Source organism: Schistocerca serialis, chromosome 3 (assembly GCF_023864345.2).
Source record: "Schistocerca serialis cubense isolate TAMUIC-IGC-003099 chromosome 3, iqSchSeri2.2, whole genome shotgun sequence".
NCBI classification, from domain to species: domain Eukaryota; kingdom Metazoa; phylum Arthropoda; class Insecta; order Orthoptera; family Acrididae; genus Schistocerca; species Schistocerca serialis.
In genome coordinates this window covers 56,227,334-56,253,943 of record NC_064640.1, presented here as the reverse complement: position 1 = coordinate 56,253,943, position 26,610 = coordinate 56,227,334, and the positions used below count along the sequence as shown (strand labels likewise).

At 39.4% G+C, this 26,610-nt stretch overlaps 1 protein-coding gene across 1 annotated transcript in view; it reads right to left on the bottom strand.

Moving 5' to 3' along the window:
• The window catches only part of LOC126469701 (isoleucine--tRNA ligase, cytoplasmic), a 162,593-nt gene that overhangs the window by 89,188 nt on the left and 46,795 nt on the right, over positions 1-26,610 (bottom strand). The window contains 3 exon segments of the mRNA XM_050096875.1: positions 2,747-2,923; positions 11,288-11,426; positions 22,100-22,297. Of these exon segments, the coding sequence (XP_049952832.1) occupies positions 2,747-2,923; positions 11,288-11,426; positions 22,100-22,297 (514 nt within the window).

The following is a 26,610-nucleotide window of genomic DNA, read 5'->3' as shown; positions in this document are numbered from 1 at the left end:
TGTTGTAAACGACACCAGAAGCTTTATTTATGGAGCATGAACACATGTTGTTCTATATTCACAACTAGTACAATTTGTGTAGACTATTTTTCTTGTTGTAAATGTGACTATGGTTGCTGCACATCATTGTCATGGAGTGGGAGGATATATATTAAATTATCAGTTACAATGCCACATTTACCCAATTAATTCGAAGACAGATTGCTAATGCAAACTTCCTGTTCTTGTTCGAAAGAAACACTCGCTGCCCCATTATTCTATATAATAAAAATTGCACATTACTACATTATAAATTTCTTTATTTCTGGGAATGATCTGGAACAATACTGTCGTCTTGAGGATAAGTAAAATATTTCAGTGGGTACAGAATATCTGTAGAATTATGACTGTGTAGTATTTTGTGACAGCAGCATAAAAGCTTTAAATAAAGTCCTATAACTGTTCAAACAGACATCACCAGCAACATGCTAATGCTATTTTGGAACAATTCAGTTAGTTATTATGACAGTATTGAATTAAATCCAAGCTGACCAGTACTAGGTAAATAAACTGAAACCTTCAAATGCTGCTTGAATAATTTTGATCCATAAAGGCAATCAGCATTCACCTGACTTTTTTTATGTACAAATATCTCATACTAAATTTCAAATCTTTGGTAACTAACCTATCTGGCTGCTTAGCAAAAATATTTATGTTTCAATTTTCAGTTTAGCAATAGTATCTGTCCAGTCAATGATAGAAAGTAATTAAAGACTCAAAGTGAATTCGTACTAAGAAACACAGTTGTGTAAGTTCCATTGCTACCAGGTGCTCTGCCAGGGAAATAATGACAACAATAACAACTGAGCAATCAATGGGCACATAAACAAACAGAAAACATTTCTAACCTTCGGATGAGTTGTCATTCAGAGCTAAACACGTGCGCGTGTGCGCCCACACACGCACGCACGCACGCGCACACACACACACACACACACACACACACACACACACACACACACACACACAGAGAGAGAGAGAGAGAGAGAGAGAGAGAGAGAGAGAGAGAGAGAGAGACCCACACCTGACTAAACTGCATAAGCACTGCTCCTCCCAATATTTATATCCCACCAAGGATATTCCATTACCACATTCAGAAGATTAACGCCATCATAACACAACATTCACCACCAGTTGCACTGAGCGGTAAATAAAAAGCATCAATAAATGCACAATGAACTGTTTTCAGCATACTTGTAAACATTTTGAAATAAAGTACACGGACTTCCTTTTTTTATTTAACATCTAAATTACTGAAATAAAAAAGTGTTTCAAATTCGAATTGACTTCAGTAATCACAGGAAAACCTCTACAAATTTTTGTACGCTATTTTAAATGATACATTGGTGAAACTTACAGAAAAAGTGATTTATAATCACATTAGTAAAAAGGTTGGGATACAGAGTAAACAACAGGCTAACAAAATCAAAACTTAACTTTCAGGCTGCAAAATCTGTTCCCATGGCTGCAATGAATGACATTATGAACAGTAAGATTTAGTAGTACAAAGCGCAGCAAAAGTACACACACGAAGGACAGGAAAACTGGAGAGCTGTACAAACTAGCTGTAAAACTGCCTTCCAGAAGTGAAAACTACAGATAATCTTTCTTCTTGTCTTGGGTGGCAAGGAAAAGGAGATAAAGGTAACAAAACTTTGCACACTGCTCTCCAAACCCTTGGTTAACAAAACCTTTGCAGATAACTCTCCAAACTGTCAGTTATACAAGAGCTGACTTATGCTGCACAAAATTATGCACATAAGCCAGATAATAATTATCCATGCCATTTTATGTAGAAAACAATATCAGTTTGTGATACCTGCAGAAGAAATTACTTTAAAAAACTGGGTTTCGGTGCTATTATTCAAATATGTAATACTACCACCTGTCAGTCCAGCAAGAGAAATCAGAGTTGTTTGATGAAACAATAAATAGTTCAAACACTAATGAGACATTCAAACAGTCAAAGAGGAAAATGGACAGGAAATGGTGAAACAGATTCCAGAAGAAACTATTTGTTAATGGAATGGAAAGCTGAACTAAACTATACAAAGACTGCCTTACAATGATAAAAAAAATATGACGCTGCATCTTCCAAACAACGAAAACATTTCAAGAGAAAGAATAGTTTTCTTTTACTGGTACATTTCCAAAGGATTAGAAAAAGTTTTTTGTATCCACTGTATGTATGTCCCACAAACAAATGCATCACCATAACTGCATCATGGTATATTTGAGCCTGGTGCAGCGATAAAAGGTCAATACAAACACCAGTTAGCCTTGTTTATTCATTGCTCTTGTCATTGATCACACTTCGTGGAGACTACAGGATTGTCCTTTATGAAGTAACTACACTACTGTTCCTACTTTTCAAACTCTGGTTTACTATTCTGACTTCTATTGTGCTGAAATATCTCTGACCATCGCTTTTACCTGCATTTGATCATGGTTTATCTGTTGTATTACTGGTGGAAAGGTGTATTTAATAAAAGAGTCTCATGATGGTTTAAAAGTATATAAAGAGAGACACATGTTCCATCAATCCAGTGTGTTCTGAAGTATAGTGAAGAATAATATCTACAATAACACAACTGTTTGGGTGAAAAATTACACAAGTGATATTGCAACAGACAACAATGAAAGTAAGAAAGCAACTTATTGAAATACACCAATAAAACATTGGATAAAATATGTAAATAGTACTTACACCTTTGAGCTTAACAATATTTTGGATAAGGAAACGGTATGCATTGTACCACGGAAGAAAAACGTCTTTGTGCAGATCTCTGACACCCTGTTCCTTGAATCTGAGATTTTCAGCTCTGACCACAGGGGAATTGATCAGATACAATCTTAGTGCATCAGCTCCTAAGGCGCTGACAACCTAAAAATACAGATTTTCAATTCAAACATTATTCAATGTAAAAGAACAACTGGTTGAAAACAAAGTTTATTTAGAAGCTAGTCAGTACCTCTCATGCATAACTGAAAATCTGTTTACAGCAAGAGATAACTGAACCATTAAGATTTAATTAAACACATTCTGACAAAGCACTATTAAAATTGAACAAGAAATCATCGTCATCTTTTGCTCACGCCGTTGTCCCACATTGGCACACGGTCGGTATAGTTATTAATGGATTTGGCATGGTAAATGTAAGGGGTGGCCAGATGCCCTTTATGTCGCAACCCTGTTCCCCCTGGGATGGCATATGATTACCCCAACTGGTAGTGTGTTGTAATCCCATAGCTCGTTTCGCTCTAAATGAATGTCTTTACGTGAAAGTCTTTGTAACTAAATCTTACAAATTGGCAGAGAATTAGTTACAAAGATTATCACCTAAAGACGTTCATTTATAAAGAAACTGGCTGTGATGTAATAAATGCACCTGACATACAGACGTGTTTTTTTGATTAACATTTACATTATTTCACTGTGGAGGCACAAAATGATCGAGATTATACTTAGCATGCACTAATGAAGTGCAGGGTCATGAACCATTCTTCTCTGCGACAGTAACTGTGAATAATTAAATTGAAATGTCTTTATTGGAGCATATTATGAATCGTCGGGTATGTGACATGCAATTTATTGTTTCAGTGAAGTCTGATCCAGAATTAGACATAATGGAGGCACTTTCCTGTCCGTATACTACTATACACTTTGTTTCCTTTTGTGGGTATATGTGAAGCATCTGATTATCAAACTAGAGGAGAAAAAACACTTGGTTTTAGTGACACATGAGCAATGCCACTGCTCAGAGACCCAAGACATGCATGAAAACAATTGTTAGTGAACTGAATAGAGTCTTTATACCCTGCCTAACAAAAAGAGTGAAGTGCCCAGAAGGGAAGGAGGAAATGAAATGAAACTTCATGTGTTGAGAGCGTATATGATGCTATTACAGTAATTATAAAACTGATTCAAATTTACAAGTAACTTGGCAGTATGGGCCCACTTAACAATGTTGCACCCTAACTGGCCTGGATGCATGCACCAATTCAGTTGGGGAAGGATGTCAAAGCCATTGTACCCTCTCCTGAGGCAAATGGGCCCACAAGTGTTGTAAATGGGCCTTGATATCAGTGATAATGGTACCGAGACAAGAGTTGACATCCATGCTGATCCCATGAATGTTGTATTGGGACTTATCTGGAGATCTTGCTGGACATGTGAGTACCTCAACATCCTGCTGACAGTTCATAGACACACACGAGTGGACGAGCATTGTTTTGTTGAAAACTGGCACCATAATACTGTCACTCGAGAAAAAACACATGGGGATGCAAGGTGTCCATGACATACCATTGTGCCACCAAAGCCGCCTCAATCACTAACAGCCATGACGTGAAATCATAACTGATGGCTCCCCATACTATGGCATCAAGAGTAACATAATATTGGGAGAATGGGGCCTCTCCCCTGGTCACCACCATACTCGTCAACAGTGGCCATCTGTGGTTGTGTGGAACTGTGATTAATTGCCAGACACAATGTGAAGCCATTCATCATCAGCAGTCCATGCTTCCCAGTCACAGCAGCACTCCAAATACAGCTATTTATGTTGTGGTGTTAACAGCAACAGGGGACGGTAATTCCCTGGTCTGACTGCTGCTATCTCTGACCAACTGTGTGAGATGACATAGAACTTTGCTGGGAGGCCATTACTTGTCCTCTGATCACAGGCAGAGATGAGAATGCTTTGTGCACAATATGTAAGTGCAGGAAAAAATCGTTATGTTTTGCCAGTTTCAGAGTTATTTTCTGATGGTTTATTTTTCCAATTACGGTCTTTATTTTTGTCATATTTCATGGTTTTTTCAGTCATATGTTGGAAATGAACAAACTATCAATTGTATTACATTCACTGACATCACAGATCTCATTTGATTTCAATACTAAAGGCTTTACTTAAAACCCGTTGAAAAATACAAATTAAAGAAGAAATAAATTTGCATCCAATGCATCCAAACAAAGTTGCAAGTTTTTCAAAAGAAAGCACTATCATCATTTCAAATTTCTATTAGAGACAATATGCTGTCAACACAGGATGCCCCATGTATTTTGAACACCCTAAATAACTTTTTGTCCAGAAGCAAAATAAAAAATGTCTCAAGGCCTCAAGGCATTGTTGTTTAGCTACAAGGGGACCTTAACCACAATTATTATCTTTCTTTTAACATTGTTCAGTACAAAGATATGAACAGCAGTGTGTGTTTTTTGAATACAGGGCCTGTCCCAAAATTCCTGGAATGATTTTTGGTAGTTGGCAATGCTGGCTGATGGGGCAGAGCTTTGTGCGGAGAAGCTGGTGGGGGATCTAAGCTTCAAAACAAGACTGGAGTCGGTCGCCTGCGGGCAGTTGCTGAGGTACAGTCACACTCCATGCAAAGGTATCTATTGCACCCTCATCAAGCAAAAACTGGACCAATTTTTTGAGTGTTGTTATGCAATCAAATTCTGTATGAAACTGGGGAAAAATGGGACAAAGATGATTGAAATGCTTTGCAAAGGCTACGGTGACAGGGCAATGAAACAAAGCCAAACTTTCATGTGGCACAAGAGGTTCCACAAACATTGGGGGTCCGTCAACAACAACTGCTTGGGATGCCCATCAACATCACAAATGAAAAACCTGTTTAAAAAGTGCATCAAATTGTGGACAAGGACTGATGATTAAATGTTCGGATGATTGCAGAGGAGTATGGAATGCCCAAAACAATCATTCACCACATTTTAACTGAAGATCTTCAAATGAGGAATGTCTGTGCAAAAATGATGTGAGATGAAGGAGCAGTGTTTGCTGAAGTTCCAGGAATTGCATGAGCGCTACAAAATGGACCCAGAATTTTTGGGCAGAGTGGTGATAGGGATGAGACAGATTTTTGAGTATGAGCCCAAAATAAAGCGTTGGAGCAGCCAGTGGCATATACCAAGGAGCCTCCTTACCCGAAAAAAGCGGAGATGAGCAAATCGCAAATCAAGGCAATGCTCATTGTTTTCTTTTTTGACAGAAAAGGTGTTCATAGTGAATATGTGCCACAAGGTCAAACGTCGACAAGGAGTTTTACTGTGAAGTACTCAAATGGTTGTGCAACAGATTTAGATTTGTCTCAAAAGAAGTTCATGACAATTGGATTGTGCACTATGACAATGCGTCAAGCCACACCACACTCATTGTCTCCGTGTTGCTGGCCAACATGGGTGTGGCAATGCTGCCACAGCCACTGTACAGCCCCGAGCTGGCAGCAACAGGCTTCTATTTGTTCCCAAGGATTGAAAGAATCCTGAAAGGAACTCAACATGTGATGCTGGAGGCTGTAAAAGCAACTTCAACAACCACACTAAAGGAGATTCCCGTTGACACTCTAAATGACTGTGTGAAGTGTTGGCAACAGTGCACTGAAGCAGGGGGAGAATACTTCGAAAAGTTCTGAAAAGACTGTAAACTGACATGGAATAAATAATTTTTAAAAAAATTCATTCTGGAAACTTTTGGTAGAGACCCTGTAGTAACTAGTAATTTTTATGCAATACTCTCTTCCAGACCTGATCAGAAATGCATCGCTGTGAACCATTCACATAAACATGATGTTATAACACAAAACTGACTGAGTCTTCTGTAGTAGCACACAGAGAAGGAACATGGGGGTAATATAGCTCGTCCAACTGCAGGTGTTGACAGTAAACAAATGGAAACACGAAGAAAATGCACACAGCTCATTCAGTCAACTGTTCTCATTCGAAGGTTTGTGCAGGTGCAATGTACACCTATGAAAAGAAGATAGAAATGCTACTCATCTACGGAGAATGTAAGTTAGCAGAAAAGAAATTGCACTAAGATAGCTTCTTGTCAGGATATCGCTCTCTGCGGAGTTCCTCTGCCTGTGTAACATTACACCTATTTTCAAAAACAGTAAATGGAAAGTAATGATGCAGTTTTTAATCAAGGACTGCATTTACTGCCCAAAACATATTGATTAAAAGTTCTACAGAAGTGCACTACATGTACCTGTATCATAAAGAAGAAAATATTATTGTTCTGTTCACTGTCAACTCCAGCAACTGGATGAGTTATGTTACCTGGGTACCTGCATTGTGTGCTGCTCCAAGAGAATCAAAGACAGTTTTGTGTTATGTTTTAATAACATCATGTTTATAAGAATGCTACTCTGTGGTATATTTCTGAGCAGGTGTTGAGGTGACAAAGTGAATTACCAAATAAAGAATACAAGGTGCTATTAAAAAAAATGGGTATTGCTGTTCACATCTTCATAATGAACAGAGTCAAAAGAAAGCCAGTAATGCTGGTTATGTCTCCCCCTGAGCAACATTTGCTTGATACATATTTTATTTTCCTTCTGGAAAAAAAGTTATATGTTGTGGTCAAGATAAACGAGACATTGCATATGGTATTAAGACTGCCATTTGGGGGTCTACATTTGAACATGCACACAGAAACTGCCTTTAGTACAACAGCAGACATTTGACAACATCCACATTTTCTACTGGTATGAAAAGTTGCTATTTCACTGCATTTTGAAGGGATTTGTATACCTTCAGAATTTCTATACCGCAGACACCTGTCATTCCAGTGTACATAACAGGCTCTCTGCCACATTTTCATTAACAGAGTTCACGATTATCATTCTGTTGTTGCAACAAGAACCTGCTGCTGTGAACACAGACTTGTATGCATTTGTGGCCATGAATGTTGGCAGGCTAGTTTGAAGGAGCAACACAACATATTTCACTCTTTCCTTCACCACTTCCTAAAGTACTTTTCATCATGGTTTTCAAAAGTTTGCTAGTTTCAAAATTAAAAATTCCTTTTCTCATAATAATGAATCCATCTTATAACAATTTTAACTTGGAATAAAAGAAACAGTTTCAACTCCCAACGACATATTTCCTGAAGCTTTTGCACAGCAAACCATAGTAAAAATTGCACATTTTGGAGAGATTTTTAATTTTGCACATCATCAAACTGCTTGTTTTAATAAGATATACATGTAAATACAAAAAGTGCCAAAGATGACACTTCAGCTTAAAAAACACATGAATCAACATGGCACCTACTTGGTTTGCTTCTACCAAAAAATAACAAAACAGGACATGTGAGATCATGAAAACATGTTTCTGACAGTAGAACAGAATACAGATGTTGCGTTTTGAAATAGTTACTCAATATTATTTTTACTATTATGTTAAATTAAGCCTAGGGTGACAGCATGATCCGTAGAGAAAACAACAGAAACAACAAAACAAACATTCCAAATTCAAACAGACGCGTAATTCCCAAGATTAGCGATCTTTTACAGAAGCTCGAAATTTAGCGCGTACTTCAATGCAAGATGCCTATAACAGTTTCCACAACGAAACTTTGTCTCCAACCTGACAGAAAATCCAAAGCGATTCTGGTCGTATGTGAAGTATGTTAGGGGCAAGAAACAATCAATGCCTTCTCTCCACGATAGCAATGGAGATACCATCGAATACAGTGCTGCCAAAGCAGAGTTACTAAACACACCCTTCCGAAATGCCTTCACTAAAGAAGACGAAGTAAATATTCCAGAATTCGAATTGAGAACAGCTGCCAACATGAGTAACGTAGAAGTAAATATCCTCGGCGTAGTGAAGCAACTTAAATCACTTAATAAAAGCAAGTCTTATGGTCCAGACTGAATACCAATTAGGTTCCTTTCTGAGTATGGTGATGCATTAGCTCCATACTTAACAAACATATACAACCGTTTGCTCGACGAAATATCCGTACCCAAAGACTGGAAAGTTGCACAGGTCACATCAATATTCAAGAAAGGTAGTAGGATTAATCCACTAAATTACAGGCTCATATCGTTAATGTCGATACACAGTAGGATTTTAGAACATATATTGTGTTCAAACATAATGAATTACCTCGAAGAAAACAGTCTATTGACACACAGTCAACATGGGTTTAGAAAACATCGTTCCTGTGAAACACAATTAGCTCTTTATTCACATGAAGTGTTGAGTGTTATTGACAAGGGATTTCAGATCGATTCCATATTTCTGGATTTCCAGAAGGCTTTTGACACTGTACCACACAAGCGGCTCGTAGTTAAATTGCGTGCTTATGGAATATCGTCTCAGTTATGTGACTAGATCTGTGATTTCCTGTTAGAGAGGTCACAGTTCGTAGTAACTGATGGAAAGTCATCGAGTAAAACAGAAGTGATTTCTGGCGCTCCCCAAGCTAATGTTATAGACCCTTTGCTGTTCCTTATCTATATAAATGACCTGGGAGACAATCTGAGCAGCCATCTTCGGTTGTCTGCAGATGACGCTGTCGTTTATCGACTAATAAAGTCATCAGAAGATCAAAACAAACTGCAAAATGATTTAGAAGAAATACCGGAATGATGCGAAAAGTGGCAGTTGACCTTAAATAACGAAAAGTGTGAGGTCATCCACATGAGTGCTAAAAGGAATGCGTTATACTTCGGTTACACGATAAATCAGTCTAATCTAAAAGCCGTAAATTCAACTAAATACCTAGGTATTACAATTACGAACAATTTAAATTGGAAGGAACACACAGAAAATGTTGTGGGGAAGGCTAACCAAAGACTGCGTTTTATTGGCAGGACACTCAGAAAATGTAACAGACCTACGAAGGAGACTGCCTACACTATGCTTGTCCGTCCACTTTTAGAATACTGTTGCGCAGTGTGGGATCCTTTACAGATAGGACTGACTGAGTACGTCGAAAAAGTTCAAAGAAAGGCAGCACGTTTTGTATTATCGCGAAATATGGGAGAGTGTGTCACAGAAATGATACAGGATTTGGGATGGACATCATTAAAAGAAAGGTGTTTTTCGTTGCGACGGAATCTTCTCACGAAATTACAATCACCAACTTTCCCCTCCGAATGCGAAAATATTTTGTTGACACCAACCTACATAGGAAGGAATGATCACCAAGATAAAATAAGGGAAATCAGAGCTCATACAGAAAGATATAGGTGTTCATTCTTCCCGCGCGCTATACGAGATTGGAATAATAGAGAATTGTGAAGGTGGTTCGATGAACCCTCTGCCAGGCACTTAAATGTGATTTGCAGTAGATGTAGAGTAGCCTGAATGACTGAAATGAGCAAAACAACAAAAAGCCATGTCGATTTACGTGTTTACAAAGCTCAAGTGCCATTTTTGCTGGTTTTTATATTTATACATGTGCATTATGAAAATAAGCACTTTAATTAATGCACCACACTCAAGATCTCTCCATAATGCAATGTTTTTTTGTTTGTTTTTTCTTTCAATTTTTTTTTACGAAAAGATCAGGAAAGCTGATTTTGGCAGATGAGATTTTTACTGGCTGACACTACATCGAGGTGTCAGCGTATTAAACAAGAAATGAACAATCATTTTAAAGTTAACTCATACCTCAACCTTGACCAGAAAATTCAAGATCCTATTTCAACATTAAATAATTATCAGCAATCAATATCAGTAAACTGCTGCCTTCAGATTTATAACAGGAAAAAATGCTAAATTGAGATACTTCTTAAATACTATCAATTTTGCATTATGTCAGTAAGAACAGCTTATTTCGCCTTATTGTTTACACCCCTAACAATATGGTGATCCTGACATCCAAATTCCCACAAATTCGGATAGAACACAATTTGATCACTGGCCAAATGGAGGTCGAGAATGAGGATCCCTTCAATCTCAGTTACATGCTGAAAACACTGTTCTACGCAAATATACAACATCTCTGTGTCCTTCACAGTGATCACTAAACATCTGACATTGTTCACATCCCTTATATACCCTATCAGCCCTGCTACAACATTAAACACTAGTAACACTAATGAACTCTGGTGGTCATTCCACCTGTCATACGGAATTGCAAATGCATGTCATTTACATATCCACCAAGGGTGTGCATGTATACGAAGTTACACTGACATCCACCCATATCTTTTGTGTGTGTCAATTAAAAAAATAAAAAATAAAATTAAAAAGAAAATAAAAATAAAGTCTCTGGTTAGAACTTCATAAATTTTACCTAATTTCCTATTCTGAACAACAAAGTTTGTTTTCTTCAATTCAAAGTATCCTTATTTAATGATGCACATGTAAAAGGAAGTCCCCTTTATTTTCAGTTTGCCCCAAAATACACACACCATACCACAAAGACCTTTATAGCCAGTGCCCTCAATAAAAACTACACAAAAAATCTAACAAATCACTAACCTTCATAGGGTCTGGATAATTCTTTTTCCTTTTTGACATCTTCTGGCCATCTTCTGCCAATACAAGGCCATTTGCAATTAAATTCTTGTAAGCTGGTTTATTAAATAATAATGTTGAAATCACCAAGAGAGTATAAAACCTGCAAAAAGAACAATTTTTTTTCTTCTATTTCCAGCTGCTACCGAATAATACATCAGATAATTCCAATTATAAAGTCATGCTGGTAACTGCTTTAGCAAAAGTTTGTGGAGTCTAATCCAGCTGGGGAAAGGGCATTTTCGTGATGTGCAAACCTGTGATACTCAACGCCAATAAGATTACATTAGACACAAAAAGACTATAGTGTCTAGAATAACTCACAGAAAAATAATATCTGCTATGACAATATTAGACACAAAATGTTACCAACTCTGCTCTGTGTTGGTAGGACATGTTCTGAGACATCGAGGGATCACCAATTTAGTATTGGAGGGCAGCGTGGAGGGTAAAAATCGTAGAGGGTGACCAAGAGATGAATACACTAAGCAGATTCAGAAGGATGTAGGCTGCAGTAGGTACTGGGAGATGATGAAGCTTGCACAGGATAGAGTAGCAAGGAGAGCTGCATCAAACCAGTCTCAGGACTGAAGACCACAACAACAACCACAACAACAATAACAACATGTAATCAGATAGACAGGCAATACTGTAATACCACAGTTTGTTACATAGCATGGGAAACTTAAGTAATTGATGCCTCTGAAATGCATAGGAACAACTGCTGTAGCATTTTTTGTAGGTAGCACCTGCTGTGAGGGCATCCACAGTAACTCACAAATAAACTACACCACAGCGCTTGCTGCAGTTCCCATTTGCATTGTATAGGGAGCAGTAAGGCACTGTAGTAGGGAGTTTGGATAATAGGCCAACAGCATATAAGAATGTCAAGACGACTGAAATTCTTCTCACTGTTTTACTGTGTTATTGTATAACATTTAAAAGCCTTCAAAATATATGAAATATAAAACTCACACTTCGGTCATATTACAAAGGCTTTTCTCAGGGAAGGCTTGCAGCTTGTAGGACTGGAACAGCTGGCAACCAGGACACCAGAAGTTTGTAGCCATCCTCTCTTTTAATGTTGTCAGGCTGCTAAATAATTTCAATTGCCCTTAATATTCTGTGTGTCACACCCATGACTTCCACCAGTACACAGGCTTCCTGGAACACAATAGGTTATCTACAACCATGATGGTGTTCTCCTATCACCTATTTTTTGTGCTGTTCTAATTGCACAAAGCATTACCTTCTGTTGTGTGCACTGACTGACCTTCCTGTGTCCCCTACACAGACTCCACACTCAGAGTGCAGCTCATATACTCCTGCAGTATTAAGGTTGCCCACGGCATCCTAGGTCATGGCTTCTATGGTTGTTGCAGAAAATGTCTGAAACCTCATCAGCAGAAGACATTGCCTTGTGATTCACTGGCACCCTTCACATTTCCTTAGTGCACTATGGAAACTTCTCTTGCCTCCTCCTCTTGTTTTATTCCAGTTGGCTTTGGTTGCCTTGCTTATGATGTTGCTGTCACACCTGTTGGCACAAAAGGTGTAGTATAGTTCCCTCAGTTGTTCTCCAATATTATTTAGCGTCATTCATTTGGTGGGCTGGAGCAGCCAGTATAAGCACGACAGAATACTGAGCTGGGCAATGTAGGCTGTCCACATGCATGTACTGACTGGTGCGTGTTGGCTTCCAGTACACCTTGTGTTTCATTCTACAATTGGTGTTTGTTTATACTCCCACACCCAAAAATTGTATCTTACTGTCATTTTCAGTTTCGTGCTTGAACTATATGTTCTTATGCAGGCTGTTTAAGTGTTGAAGGAAGTTTCTCAATTCTGCTTCTCCATGTGGAAATGGGTTGTCAACATACTTTAACCAACAACGGGGGCGTAACATTACAGAAGCTACGGCCGTTCGCTCATAAGCTTCCAAGAAGAGGTCTGCAGTGACTGGAGAGAGGGGGGCACTCACTGGCACTACATTTAATAGCTCATAATATCCCTCCCCCACCCCCATAGGTGAAGTAAGCTGATGACAGACTATGCACACAAAATCATATATATCAGGTTGGATCTGCTCCTGTAGGGTGTGGCTGGTCTTCACTATAGGTACACTGGTGAACAGACCATGTCAGAACTAACCATAATGTCATTTCCTTTATCAGTTGTACAAAGTGGGAAGAATCCTTCACATAAGTGTGTTCATTCGAACAGGCAATGCAATTTTGGTGCGACATGTTTCACTATATAATAAGTTGGTGTGTGACTTCCATTTACTATAGGCCTCAATGCATAACACTCTTTGAGGAGTTTAGGTACTTGATGAATTCTAGGAGGTACAGGAACTTTGGTGATGAGATTCTTGGCTGTGCCAGGAACAATCCTTGTATCCTTTAGGAGGGCCTTTGTATTCTTGACTATCTTCACAGTCTGATTACTCCTTTAGTTTACTTAAAAGCTCTTTCATTTTCCTTTCATATTCTGACGTATCCATCATAACTGTAGCATTTCCTTTGTCCACCTGTAGGACCATAATATCCTTGTTATTCCTGGGCTCTTTTATGACCTGACTTTCTTCATATGTAATATATGTCTCGGTCAATTTGTACCTCGTAGGATTCTCATGATTTCCTGCCTAATCATTTCCACTTCAACCTGCAGTATTTGTTGGTGTCATGTTCTGTAGGAATCGTTGTGGACATAACTGCAAAGTTTAGCTTTTGGACTGTAGTAACACTGTTCACGTTTACGTCACACTTCACTTGGCGTAGACCGGAACTGTGTGTTAGGCATGCCCGATGTTAACTGACTGGGCACGGCCCGTGCTGCCGGAGTAGTAGTTGTTGTTGTTGTTGTTGCTGTTGTTGTTATGCCGGCAGAGGTCGCGTCCGAATTCTCACGTGCCCTCTGGTGGACGGGACTCTACTTGCGGAAACTACCATCCGTGACGCGCCGTGCCAATGTGCGCCTCCCGCGATCTTTCTGGTGGCTACTGCATGGACAGAACTGATGCCACTGCCTCACTGATGCTCTGTGTTGATATGTTTACCACTATACATGATACATCCGGGCTTGGCTGTGTATGTTGTTTGTTCCTATTAGCTCCGGAAATTTCTTGTTCTGTCATCTGCTGACCAGATCTTTCTTTAATCAGGCTCACTTGCGAGTTATTCCATTGATGTTATCCAAGTAATTCAGTGACAACTTTGATGACAACCACGAATCTATGGAGGCGACATTTTGCAACAATTAGGGGCACCTTTCCTCCAGTATACCAGTCTTGTCCTGTGGAAGGCCACTGTAATGTGTCTGAAACATTGGTTTTATAGTTTAAATATATTTCATACAATGATGGGGTACAACACCCTGAAGAATTTCAATCATCAGAAAGTGAATTTTCCCAGCACTGGGGCAAAAAAAAAAGAAACACAACAATGAGAACCAATGGGAAGAACGGAAGAACTTAAAACAGAAGACCCACAGGGAGTGATGTCTACAAAAATTTGCAAATAAGAACATATACACCAATTCTAGATGGTTGTTGTAAAGCTAAGTACTGATAAACATATGTGCGCACTGTTATACAGTAATTAAATTTAATAGTTTTCAGTGGTGTTCCACGCTGTTTGTGGCGAAATAACGATTTAACAAACTTTTGGAAATGTTCGCTCACTGTGTTTTTTAATGTTCGCTCACTGTGTTTTTTAGAGTTTTCTGTGCACTGAAGTCGTTTAGTAAATTTCGTGCTTTAGTTTTCAGCTGACGTTTCTTATTGTTTCTAGTGAAATATTTCAGTAAAATTTTCGTTCAGTGTTTTAACTTCGTTGAGTGTTCCAGTGGCCGTTTGAATTTTTTGTTGTAGCTAATAATTTTGTGAGGTTTTGTTGGTATTGGTATTAGCTGTGGTGTAGTAGTATTAATACAAGTAGTTGCTTTTTAGTCAACAGAGAATTTCAAGACCTATTGTTAGTTCTATAAATAGTTCTACTGGTGTAACTGAAAAATCTCCACCACTAAATCCTCCTCCCCCTCCCCCCCCCCCCTCCTCCTCGATCTGAAAGATTAAAGTATTCTCTGCCTGTGTCCTACAATAAGCTCTTGATGAGGACTACTTTGACACATATATGTGGTTATGCGGAATGAACCTGGAACTATAAGCACAGCTATGGAGATCACCATTACAAAAAGTTAAATGACAAAACATAATTTCTTGATTTTGCTAAAGCAAATTAGTTCATAATCTCGAACAAACTATTCCAAGACATATACTAGCCATCTCACGACCCATAATATTATCCATTTCATATTCTGGTCACAATGCATGACAAACATTGATGTGTTGTATATCGCCAGAACTATGGAAATGTCTACTGCTAGATGATATATAAATACTACATTTGAATTGAACTGAGGGTGACTTACATGGTAATATTTAAGAGACATTGTGCTTTTTCGAGCAATTTTCACGAGTGTCAACTTTGAAGGCTCGTAGAAGTCATATTGTAATTAGGAGAAAAATTTCCTTCACATAATTTACAGAGACAACCTTTTTATATTTGCAGGAAAATTTTCTTCATTTTCTGATAAGTCGTTTTATCACTATAATGTCAAATGCAAGATGCTGTGATTCAGCTTATCGTATGTCATTACTAATGAATACTTCCGTGTTTGTCAGTTAAGAGATTTTAAAGCAGTTGCTTTAGTAGCTGCAATCCATGGGAGGGTGTGGTGGAGCATAGCTGGCATAACCAGTGCACTACCGTTGCTGTAATGTGTGATAAGCATCTACTCAACAGCAAAATGTAGCAACTTCGTACTAGCTTTTCAATACTGCATTACCACATTCAGTTGTTGTCATGTGGAGAGAGCAATAAAATGAGAAATTGCAAGCAAACATTCAATACAAAAGCAGTTCCCAATAAATGAATAATGTAGTGTACTGTACATTTCAACTGTAAATGAAAAATCAACTACCTCAAACTTTGTAGGAAACAATGAAATGAAACTTACCTCAACTGGTTTTGCTACTGACAGAGGTCTCGCTGCTGCTATTTCAGTCGTCTATTCTGATCAGCAATGGTTTTATTGGGGCTCTTTGTGCATATATGTTTTCAAGTTTGTGCACATGACACAGTGAATTCCTCTAGGCGCTTTGGGGAACACTTTCCAGAGCAGAGTGACAACTGTAGTGTGCCATTTATCTCAAAATTCTTGTTCTTGTTTAATACTTTGTTCTTGCAAAATCCCAGAATAAATTCAGTGATGTTGAATTCACAGTGCATCACAGGCAACCGAAGAAGTTTAATCTCCTAGTCCACTGAGTGCAAAACACTTTACAAGAGGTAATCTTGTGAACTGAAGTGCAGTCACATGTGTTCCAGTAGGCCTATTTTAGTATATTCCCCATATGATGCAGCGTTCGATGGGAGTTCTACGTAATTGCTTTCCATCCACTCAATAACATAATCCTCCCTCCATTTCATAGATGGATTTAATGATACTGGATTTATTATTGTGTGATACATACCCTGGTCTAAAACAACTGCAGATCTGTTTCATAATTTTTTGAGGACTCTCTTAAACCATTCTTTGGTCTAAAACAACTGCAGATCTATTTCATAATTTTTTGAGGACACTCTTAAACCATTCTTTGGAGTGTCTGGCATTCATCTCAGAATGATAATCTGCACCTCCTTTTTGTCGAATAAAACATAAGCCAGCATCTTGCATGAACCCATCTTCATCCCCAATGTGGCAGATTATAATCCTTTTTCCAGAATTGGAAAATGTTTGAATTTCTCCTTATCAGCCATTCAAACTTCCCTGTGATAATTGTAGATATTTTCTGATGCATAAGGCATTTTTCTTTCCTGCTATCCAAACCTTCTGCATTGATTTCCATCACATCAACATTCATCAGAGTAATAGTCAATTCAATGTTCCACAAGTGTTATTTCCCACAAGAACTCATCTCTTTTTTCCTGATACACAGTTATTTTCCATTGTACCTGAAACCCAATTTACAAATAGCATGCCATAGGGTTGTTTCACTCACACAAGGAAAGTATTCCCCTTCAGTCTTCAACTTTTTAAAATACAGCTGCTACTATTAGAAACACATATTATGTTCGAGTATAATGACTTTGCTGGAGACTAGAAATCTACTCTGTAGGAATCAGCATGGGTTCCGAAAAAGACGATCGTGTGAAACCCAACTCGCGCTATTCGTCCACGAGACTCAGAGGGCCATAGACACGGGTTCCCAGGTAGATGCAGTGTTTCTCGACTTCTGCAAGGCATTTGATACAGTTCCCCACAGTCGTTTAATGAACAAAGTAAGAGCATATGGACTATCAGACCAATTGTGTGATTGGATTGAAGAGTTCCTAGATAACAGAACGCAGCATGTCATTCTCAATGGAGAGAAGTCTTCCGAAGTAAGAGTGATTTCAGGTGTGGCGCAGGGGAGTGTTGTAGGGCCATTGCTATTCACAATACAGGGTGTTACGAAAAGGAACGGCCAAACTTTCAGGAAACATTCCTCACACACACATAAAGAAAAGATGTTATGTGGACATGTGTCCGGAAACGCTTAATTTCCATGTTAGAGCTCATTTTAGTTTCGTCAGTATGTACTGTACTTCCTCGATTCACCGCCAGATGGCCAAATTGAAGGAAGGTAATGTTGACTTCGGTGCTTGTGTTGACATGCGACTCATTGCTCTACAGTACTAGCATCAAGCACATCAGTACGTAGCATCAACAGGTTAGTGTTCATCACGAACGTGGTTTTGCAGTCAGTGCAATGTTTACAAATGCGGAAACGGCAAATCCCCATTTGATGTATGGATTCGCACGGGGCAATAGCCGTGGCGCGGTACGTTTGTATCGAGACAGATTTCCAGAACGAAGGTGTCCCGACAGGAAGACGTTCGAAGAAATTGATCGGCGTCTTAGGGAACACGGAACATTCCAGCCTATGAATCGCGACTGGGGAAGACCTAGAACGATGAGGACACCTGCAATGGACGAGGCAATTCTTCGTGCAGTTGACGATAACCCTAATGTCAGCGTCAGAGAAGTTGCTGCTGTACAAGGTAACGTTGACCACGTCACTGTATGGAGAGTGCAAGGGGAGAACCAGTTGTTTCCGTACCGTGTACAGCGTGTGCAGGCACTATCAGCAGCTGGTTGGCCTCCACGGGTACACTTCTGCGAATGGTTCATCCAACAATGTGTCAATCCTCATTTCAGTGCAAATGTTCTCTTTACGGATGAGGCTTCATTACAACGTGATCAAATTGTGAATTTTCACAATCAACATATGTGGGCTGACGAGAATCCGCACGCAATTGTGCAATCACGTCATCAACACAGATTTTCTGTGAACGTTTGGGCAGGCGTTGCTGGTGATGTCTTGATTGGGCCCCCATGTTCTTCCACCTACACTCAATGGAGCATGTTATCATGATTTCATACGGGATACTCTACCTGTGCTGCTAGAACATGTGCCTTTACAAGTACGACACAACATGTGGTTCATGCACGATGGAGCTCCTGCACATTTCAGTCGAAGTGTTCGTACGCTTCTCAACAACAGATTCGGTGACCGATGGATTGGTAGAGGCGGACCAATTCCATGGCCTCCACGCTCTCCTGTCCTCAACCCTCTTGACTTTCATTTATGGGGGCATTTGAAAGCTCTTGTTTACACAACCCCGGTACCAAATGTAGACACTCTTCATGATCGTATTGTGGACGGCTGTGATACAATACACCATTCTCCAGGGCTGCATCAGCGCATCAGGGATTCCATGCAACAGAGGGTGAATGCATGTATCCTCGCTAATGGAGGACATTTTGAACATTTCCTGTAACAAAGTGTTTGAAGTCATGCTGGTACGTTCCGTAGCTGTGTGTTTCCATTCCATGATTAATGTGATTTGAAGAGGAGTAATAAAATGAGCTCTAACATGGAAAGTAAGCGTTTCCAGACACATGTCCACATAACATATTTTCTTTCTTTGTGTGTGAGGAATGTTTCCTGAAAGTTTGGCCGTACCTTTTTGTAACACCCTGTATACATAAATGACCTTGTGGATAACATCGGAAGTTCACTGAGGCTTTTGGCGGATGATGCTGTAATATATCGAGAGGTTGTAACAATGGAAAATTGTACTGAAATGCAGGAGGATCTGCAACAAATTGACGCATGGTGCAGGGAATGGCAATTGAATCTCAATGTAGACAAGTGTAATGTGCTGCGAATACATAGAACGAAAGATTCTTTATCATTTAGCTACAATACAGCAGGTCAGCAACTGGAAGCAGTTAATTCCATAAATTATCTGGGAGTAGGCATTAGGAGTGATTTAAAATCGAATGATCATATAAAATTAATCATCAGTAAACCGGATGCCAGACTGAGATTCATTGGAAGAATCCTAAGCAAATGCAATCCAAAAACAAAGGAAGTATATTACAGTACACTTGTTTGCCCACTGCTTGAATACTGCTCACCAGTGTGGGATCCGTACCAGATAGGGTTGATAGAAGAGATAGAGAAGATCCAATGGAGAGCAACGCGCTTCGTTACAGGATCATTTAGTAGTCACAAAAGCGTTACAGAGATGATAGATAAACTCCAGTGGAAGACTCTGCAAGAGAGACACTCAGTAACTCGGTACGGGCTTTTGTTGAAGTTTAGAGAACATACCTTAACTGAGGAGTCAAGCAGTATATTGCTCCCTCCTAAATATATCTCGCGAAGAGATCATGGGGATATAGAGATTAGTGCCCACACAGAGGCATACCGAAAATCTTTCTTTCCATGAACAATACGAGACTGGAACAGAAGGGAGAACCGATAGAGGTACTCAAAGTACCCTCCGCCACACACTGTCAAGTGGCTTGTGGAGTATGGATGTAGATGTAGATGTAGATGTAGAAAGTGCTTTTCTATATAGAAGTTGTGGATTTTCCTTTTTACCTCTCCCTGAGTAAATGTGTCCTATGCAAACTTGTCACCTGCCAGAACTCCTTTTGGAGATAAAAGATGTGAAGTTTCTCTGTATTATCTGGAAATTTGCTTCACTGTACTTTCACTAAACCCAAGACATTCAGAAGTTCTCTTTACTGACTGTGATAGAGAACTGCTCATGCCGTGTTCCTTTTCAGCCTTGAAGTAAGCACATGCGCTGTTCCCCATGGACTTTTCATAACTCCATAAATGATGCATGGTTTTACACTAGTACAATGCTTCACTTGAGTACACAACAACAAATGGCAACATGATTGTTTCCTATCTGACACGAAGCTCCAATGTAAACACTACAACAATGAATAATGAAACTGAAATACTTTTCAGAAGTCCGGCAACATAGCATATGCGAACACGCGGTGCCTAAGGACGCAAAAGCAAATAAATTAAATACATGGTATTAGTGTTTTATGTAGATTTATGTGCATAAAAAAATACCAGCAGTGAAAGGCAATAAAAGAGTCCGCATTTACATTTTTCGCCTTGTTAATCTGTATCACCATTACGTGAACTGCACCAATCTGCATACACCAAAAAAGGACAAAACAACTAATCTGAAAGCAGCAAAAATTTGCCTGTAAGCAGAGAATGGTTGTATCTTTAAAATATGCACAGGAAATTTTTCTCCTAGTTACGGTATGACTCCTATGACTCAACAACACTGACACTTGTCAAAAACACTCAGAAAAGCATGCTTTCTCTGAAGTATCACTGCATATATAGTACCTTTTACAACTAAATGTAATATTCATATGTCTAATAGAAGTTGGCATTTCCACAATTCTGGCAAGGTATAACACATCAATGTCTCACACCCTTCTCAATTACCGCCAATCTTTAATTCCTTCGACTATTGTGACTGCAGTCTATTTTCTGTATCAGTAGTAGATAACTTTTTGCTTCCTGTGTTTTATATCTGCTACCTTCAGAGGTTCAGTAAGTAGTCCATTCAATATTGCCAAAAACTTACTCTAAATCTAAAAATCCTCTAAATGTATGTTCGCCTTTCTTCAATTTATCAATAGTGCCATGCACATGCCTACACTGTTAGGAAATACAAATTGATCCTCCCCCTGGTCAGCTTCTACCAGTCGTTTCATTCTCGTACAGGTAATTTGTGGTAGTGCTTTGCAACCTTGAGTTACTAAATTGACTGATTGGTAAGTAATATTCCCCTTATTAATGTCTTCCTTTCCTGGTATTAAGATTATTACTTGCTTCTTGAAGTCTGAGGGTATTATCCCGTCTCGTGTATTTTGCACACCAAATGGGCTGTAATTGTTATGACTGGTTCTTCTAAAGATATTAATAAATCTGAGGAAATGTTGTCAAATTCAGTTCTGTTAATCTGATATAGGTCTTTCAGTGTTCTGTCAAATTAATCTCACAATATCATACCTCATGTCTAATATTCAACCATTTCATCTTCCTTTTAGTCTTTCTTTTTTCTTTTTTTTTTTGCATAGCAGTTCTATATATACTTCAGCCTTTCAGAGTCTTTCCTTAACACTTGCTACTCATCTCACCTTTTGATATTCGTACAACTGCTTCTCTTTTCTTCACCAAAGGTTTCTTGAATTTCAAACACACTGCTTCTAACTTTCCTAATGTCACGCATGCTTCTACAGCTTTGTATGCCACTTCTTGCTAATAATGTAAATTGGTTTGTTCTACAACATAGCAAAAGACCAGAACTAAGAACCATAGTCACATGGGCAGATACTTACCAGCCTCTTGTTTGGTCTATGCCTTCAGCAATAAAATCAGCTGGGAAACTATCCTTAAACTTTTGTTTGTTTTCAAATGGATAATGTAACTGAGCATATGGCATTGATCCAGATTCAAACCAGCAGTCAAATACTTCTGGGACTCTCTTCAGAGGAGGACAGCCTGGCCGCTTTGATGGTATTGTTATATGATCAATGCTGGAAAAGAAAATCTGGTTGTGAAAATTCAAACACACATGAATACAGTTAACTCAGTGTACTAACTTATGTTGTTCTCCAGCCCTTCAATAAAATTTTAAAAGGATGCTCAATTAATGAAATTTTTTCCTTAAATATTAACATACATAGTCAAAGTAAATAAATACACAACACTCACCTTGCTTACTTTCTTATCTACATCTGTTTGTTGGTGACATGGTTAGACGTAAGTGCTTATTGGTGTGAGTAACATTCATGTGACTTTCAATGACTGCACTCTATAGTTTAGGACAATTTTGCATTTGATAATGTTATTTAAACCCTGCCTTTACATCTCAGTCCACACTGGAATTCAATTTTGAAGTGGAATACACTTATTTAGCCAAGACACTCTTATTATAAATATTTGTCCATTTCAAACTTTGCTTCCTACCTTAGTCAATCATCCTGTCACTGACACGAAGTAAGGAAGATTAGGGTTTTAATGACCCATTAATGGCAAGGTTATTAGAGAAGGAAGGAATTTGGCTGCATATTTTTCATAGGAACAATCCAGTTATTTGTTTTAACCAATTAAGGAAAGGCACGGGAAACTTACGTCTTAACTGCTGGATGTGGATTTAACTGCCACCCCCTAAATGTCAGTCTCCCCTAAATGTAAGTCTAGTTTCATAACCACTCTGACACCTCATTAAGTCTCACCAACATAAATTTGCTTTGAGAACAAAGCCACAGTCTGATCTGGAGTAAGACTGTTTTTCTACGAGGCGGTCACAACTATTATGGATCCCAAATGGTAAATAGCTGGCCACATTCATTTAACTGTCTTCAAGTCTACCTCACAGCTGGTGTGGGATTACTGCAGAAAGTATGACTTCATAAACACGTAATGGGTGCACAGCAGTTTTGTCTCAGCTTGTCTGAGACAGACAACAATGCCTCTAGTGAAAACAAGAGACTCTGTTTGCTGTTTAACTGCAAAACTTACTATAATGAACTTCTTATTTCCAACTAATTTGACTGACAGACATTTTCACTTCTGGCAAGACAAAGTGCTCATTATTTATGTAGTTGTTTGTGCTTATCTTTTCTCATTTATAACTGTAACTTGAGCTTACGCAGTCCCCTTTTTCCTATCTAAGTCAAACAACTTCCTTCTACATTCCTGCTGGCCCCACTGGATACATATTTCTTTACTTTACTTCATGACAATGCTAACATACCGATTTTAGGATAAATTTCATTTAACTCCAACAGCTTCAGAGTTAAATGCACTTTCCATAATTCTATGTTACAATATAAATAATTACTGTTGTGTGTGAAAGGCTACAAAAGTGAAATCAATCATGGAAATAAACTGAAGCATTTACAATTAAATAATTTTATAAACATTATATACTTTCTCGAAGCTGAACATGCATACACAAGAGAGAGAGAGAGAGAGAGAGAGAGAGAGAGAGAGAGAGAGAGAGAGAGAGAGGGTGTGTGTGTTGGACCTTAAGGGAACTCAACACCAAGGTTATCAGCACTCTTACACATATGAAAAGAAACAAACTAATGTTAATAAAATGTCTAAAATTTTTGTCTCACAGTGAGGAGGAAACCTATAAAATGACACTATTTCACTCATTCCCACCCCACTCTCGTTGACCCACACAACCACTCTATCTTACAGGCCTTAACACAATGGAGACAGGTGAAAGGTGCTATTCTTGGAATTAAAATAGAAGTAAACCCACAAAAGAGATAAGAGAAAAGAAAAGTACAGGGAAATCTGACTGATGGACATTTACAAAAAACATGGGTGAGCCAGTCAGCCTGTTAAGACAAGTTGGGTTTATCACAAAACCTTAAAACTCTAACTACATTCATTTCAGTGTCACTTAAAGCAAAGGGCAGATCGGCCAGCAAAAATAAAACATACACTAGTAAAATGTGGTGCACAATTATCTACACGCCACAAGCACCACACATTGGAGGATCTTCTCACTGGAGCAAGAAGCCATGCGTCAGAGGGCTGTGGCCTAGGCGAACCTGATTCCATCTTCAACGCCGAAAGGAGGTGCATCATGGCCACATAATGGGCTTTACTAGACACAGCTTATTATCAGTGACTTCCAGCCTCTCGTCTTCCCACCGACACATGACTCCATAACTCAACAAGGTGATAGCATGCATGGGGACAGCACACTGAAAAAACTGAGGATCACTACATGCCTCATTGGCTGCTACATCCGTCCTTTCATTCCCTGGAATACCCGTGTATCCTGACACCCAGCAGGAAGACACCTCCTTCTCCAGTCATCATAGTTGAAGGAGGGCAACCTGGCTCTGAGCACTATGGGACTTAACATCTGAGGTCATTGAGGTCATCAGTCCCCTAGAACTTAGAGCTACTTAGACCTAACTAACCTAAGGACATCACACACATCCATGCCCGAGGCAGGATTCAAACCTGCGACCGTAGCGGTCGCACGGTTCCAGACTGAAGCGCCTAGAACCGCTCGGCCACATCGGCCGGCTTATTCTGAACTACTTTATATGCTAGGTACAAGTGTTGTAGAGAATGAAGGGCATTCAGAGAATTTGAACAAACAAGGAATTAGCACTTGAAGCTTGCCTCATATGCTCCGGTGCCTGCAAGATCGTGGACTGTTCCGCGCTGAAGACAGTAAAGTCTCAAGGCAGCCAGACCTTGAGGACATGTTCAGTGAAAACAACAGGGGAAACCAACAGAGTCCCCCTGTTTTAACCCATCTGTAAAGACAGCCGTAGAGTTTTCAGACTCAGTTAAAATGGAAGAAAATAAAGTATTAAAAACATATGCAGGTGCGCAATCTCTCCTGCACTGCACTACATATAAAATCACACTGAGCCTATGGAGTAAACATGGTGGCAGACAGTTAAACCCTGGATTTGAGGTCACATGTTTCACACACCAAGTAACTCCAGTGCACACTGCACATAGATCCCAAATGGCATTGTTGCTCGTGGACGATTGGAGAAAACGTGTGCCAAAGGTGGACGAGCAACAGTATGGTATGCAGGTAAATTTGGAGCTATGAGGATCTTACGTGCTTCGCAAACCATGAGGATCTGCCAAGGGATGGTAAGTGGCAGTTCCGTAGCCTCCACACAGAGACTGGGTACAGGGCTGGTACTGCAAGCACCTGAGGCCAGGCCTAATCCTCTCATGGCAAATAGAGTCAATAATCTTCAGGTAAGAAGGCCTCGCCGACTCAAACATTGCGCCTTCATAGTCTAGCCATGAATGCAGAAATGTCCTATAAAACTGGTGCAGACATGCACTGTCTGCTTCCCAAGACCTGTGGCACTTCATGATATTCAGGGCCTTCTGGGTTCTGGATATCAGGTCTCTGAAGTGTGGTAACCAAGGTAGTTTGGAGTCAAAAATGAGGCTCAGAAAACTCACTGAGTCCTTAAAATGTAGAATGGTGACCCCAATAGGCAATTCAGGTAAATTAAAGATATGACAAGAATGATTAAAATTAACACACACACACACACACACACACACACACACACACACACACACACACACACACACACAACTGCAGAGAACTGAAAACTAGTCTTTGCACCCCTCTCCTCTAACCTTTGCACTATAAGCTGTAACTGACAGGTTGCTGTTGCAACAGTGGAGGATGAACAGAAAACAGCAGAATTGTCCACAAATCAGGAGCACTGTACAGGGCTCCTTACTGTGGACATGGTACTGTTTATGGTTTTGGCAAAGTGAGTAACACTTAAAATGCTGCCCTGGGGAACACCGTTCTCCTGCTCAAAACGGTTCGATGGCACATCACCAACTCATGGCCTAAAAGAAAGCTTAGACAGGAAGAATCATATATGGAGTTGCATCATCAATTAGTGTCATATGCCTTATTGATATCGAAGAATATGTCAAGACAGTGGTGTTTATGTAGGACAGCCTGCTGAATAGCTGCCTATAGGAGGGTCATGTTGTTGACAGTGGACCGAAATCCTTGGAATCCACACTGAGAGGGGCTAAGGAGTTGCCTGGTCTATAACAACCAGACCAGGTGACGGTTAACAATTCACTCCAGGGTCTTTCCTATACAGCTCATTGACATTCTGTTAACTACTGGGATACGTGCAGTCCTTACCTGATATGAGAAGAGGTATCAGAATTGCCTCTCTCAAGTTGGGAAAGTTGCATGTCTTTCATATAAAATTAAAACATTTGAGTAGGATTTCCTTTAGTGCTGCTGGCAAATGTCGAAGCATGCAGTACCAGATTTAGTCAAGACCAGGTGTAGTATCAAGAGTCT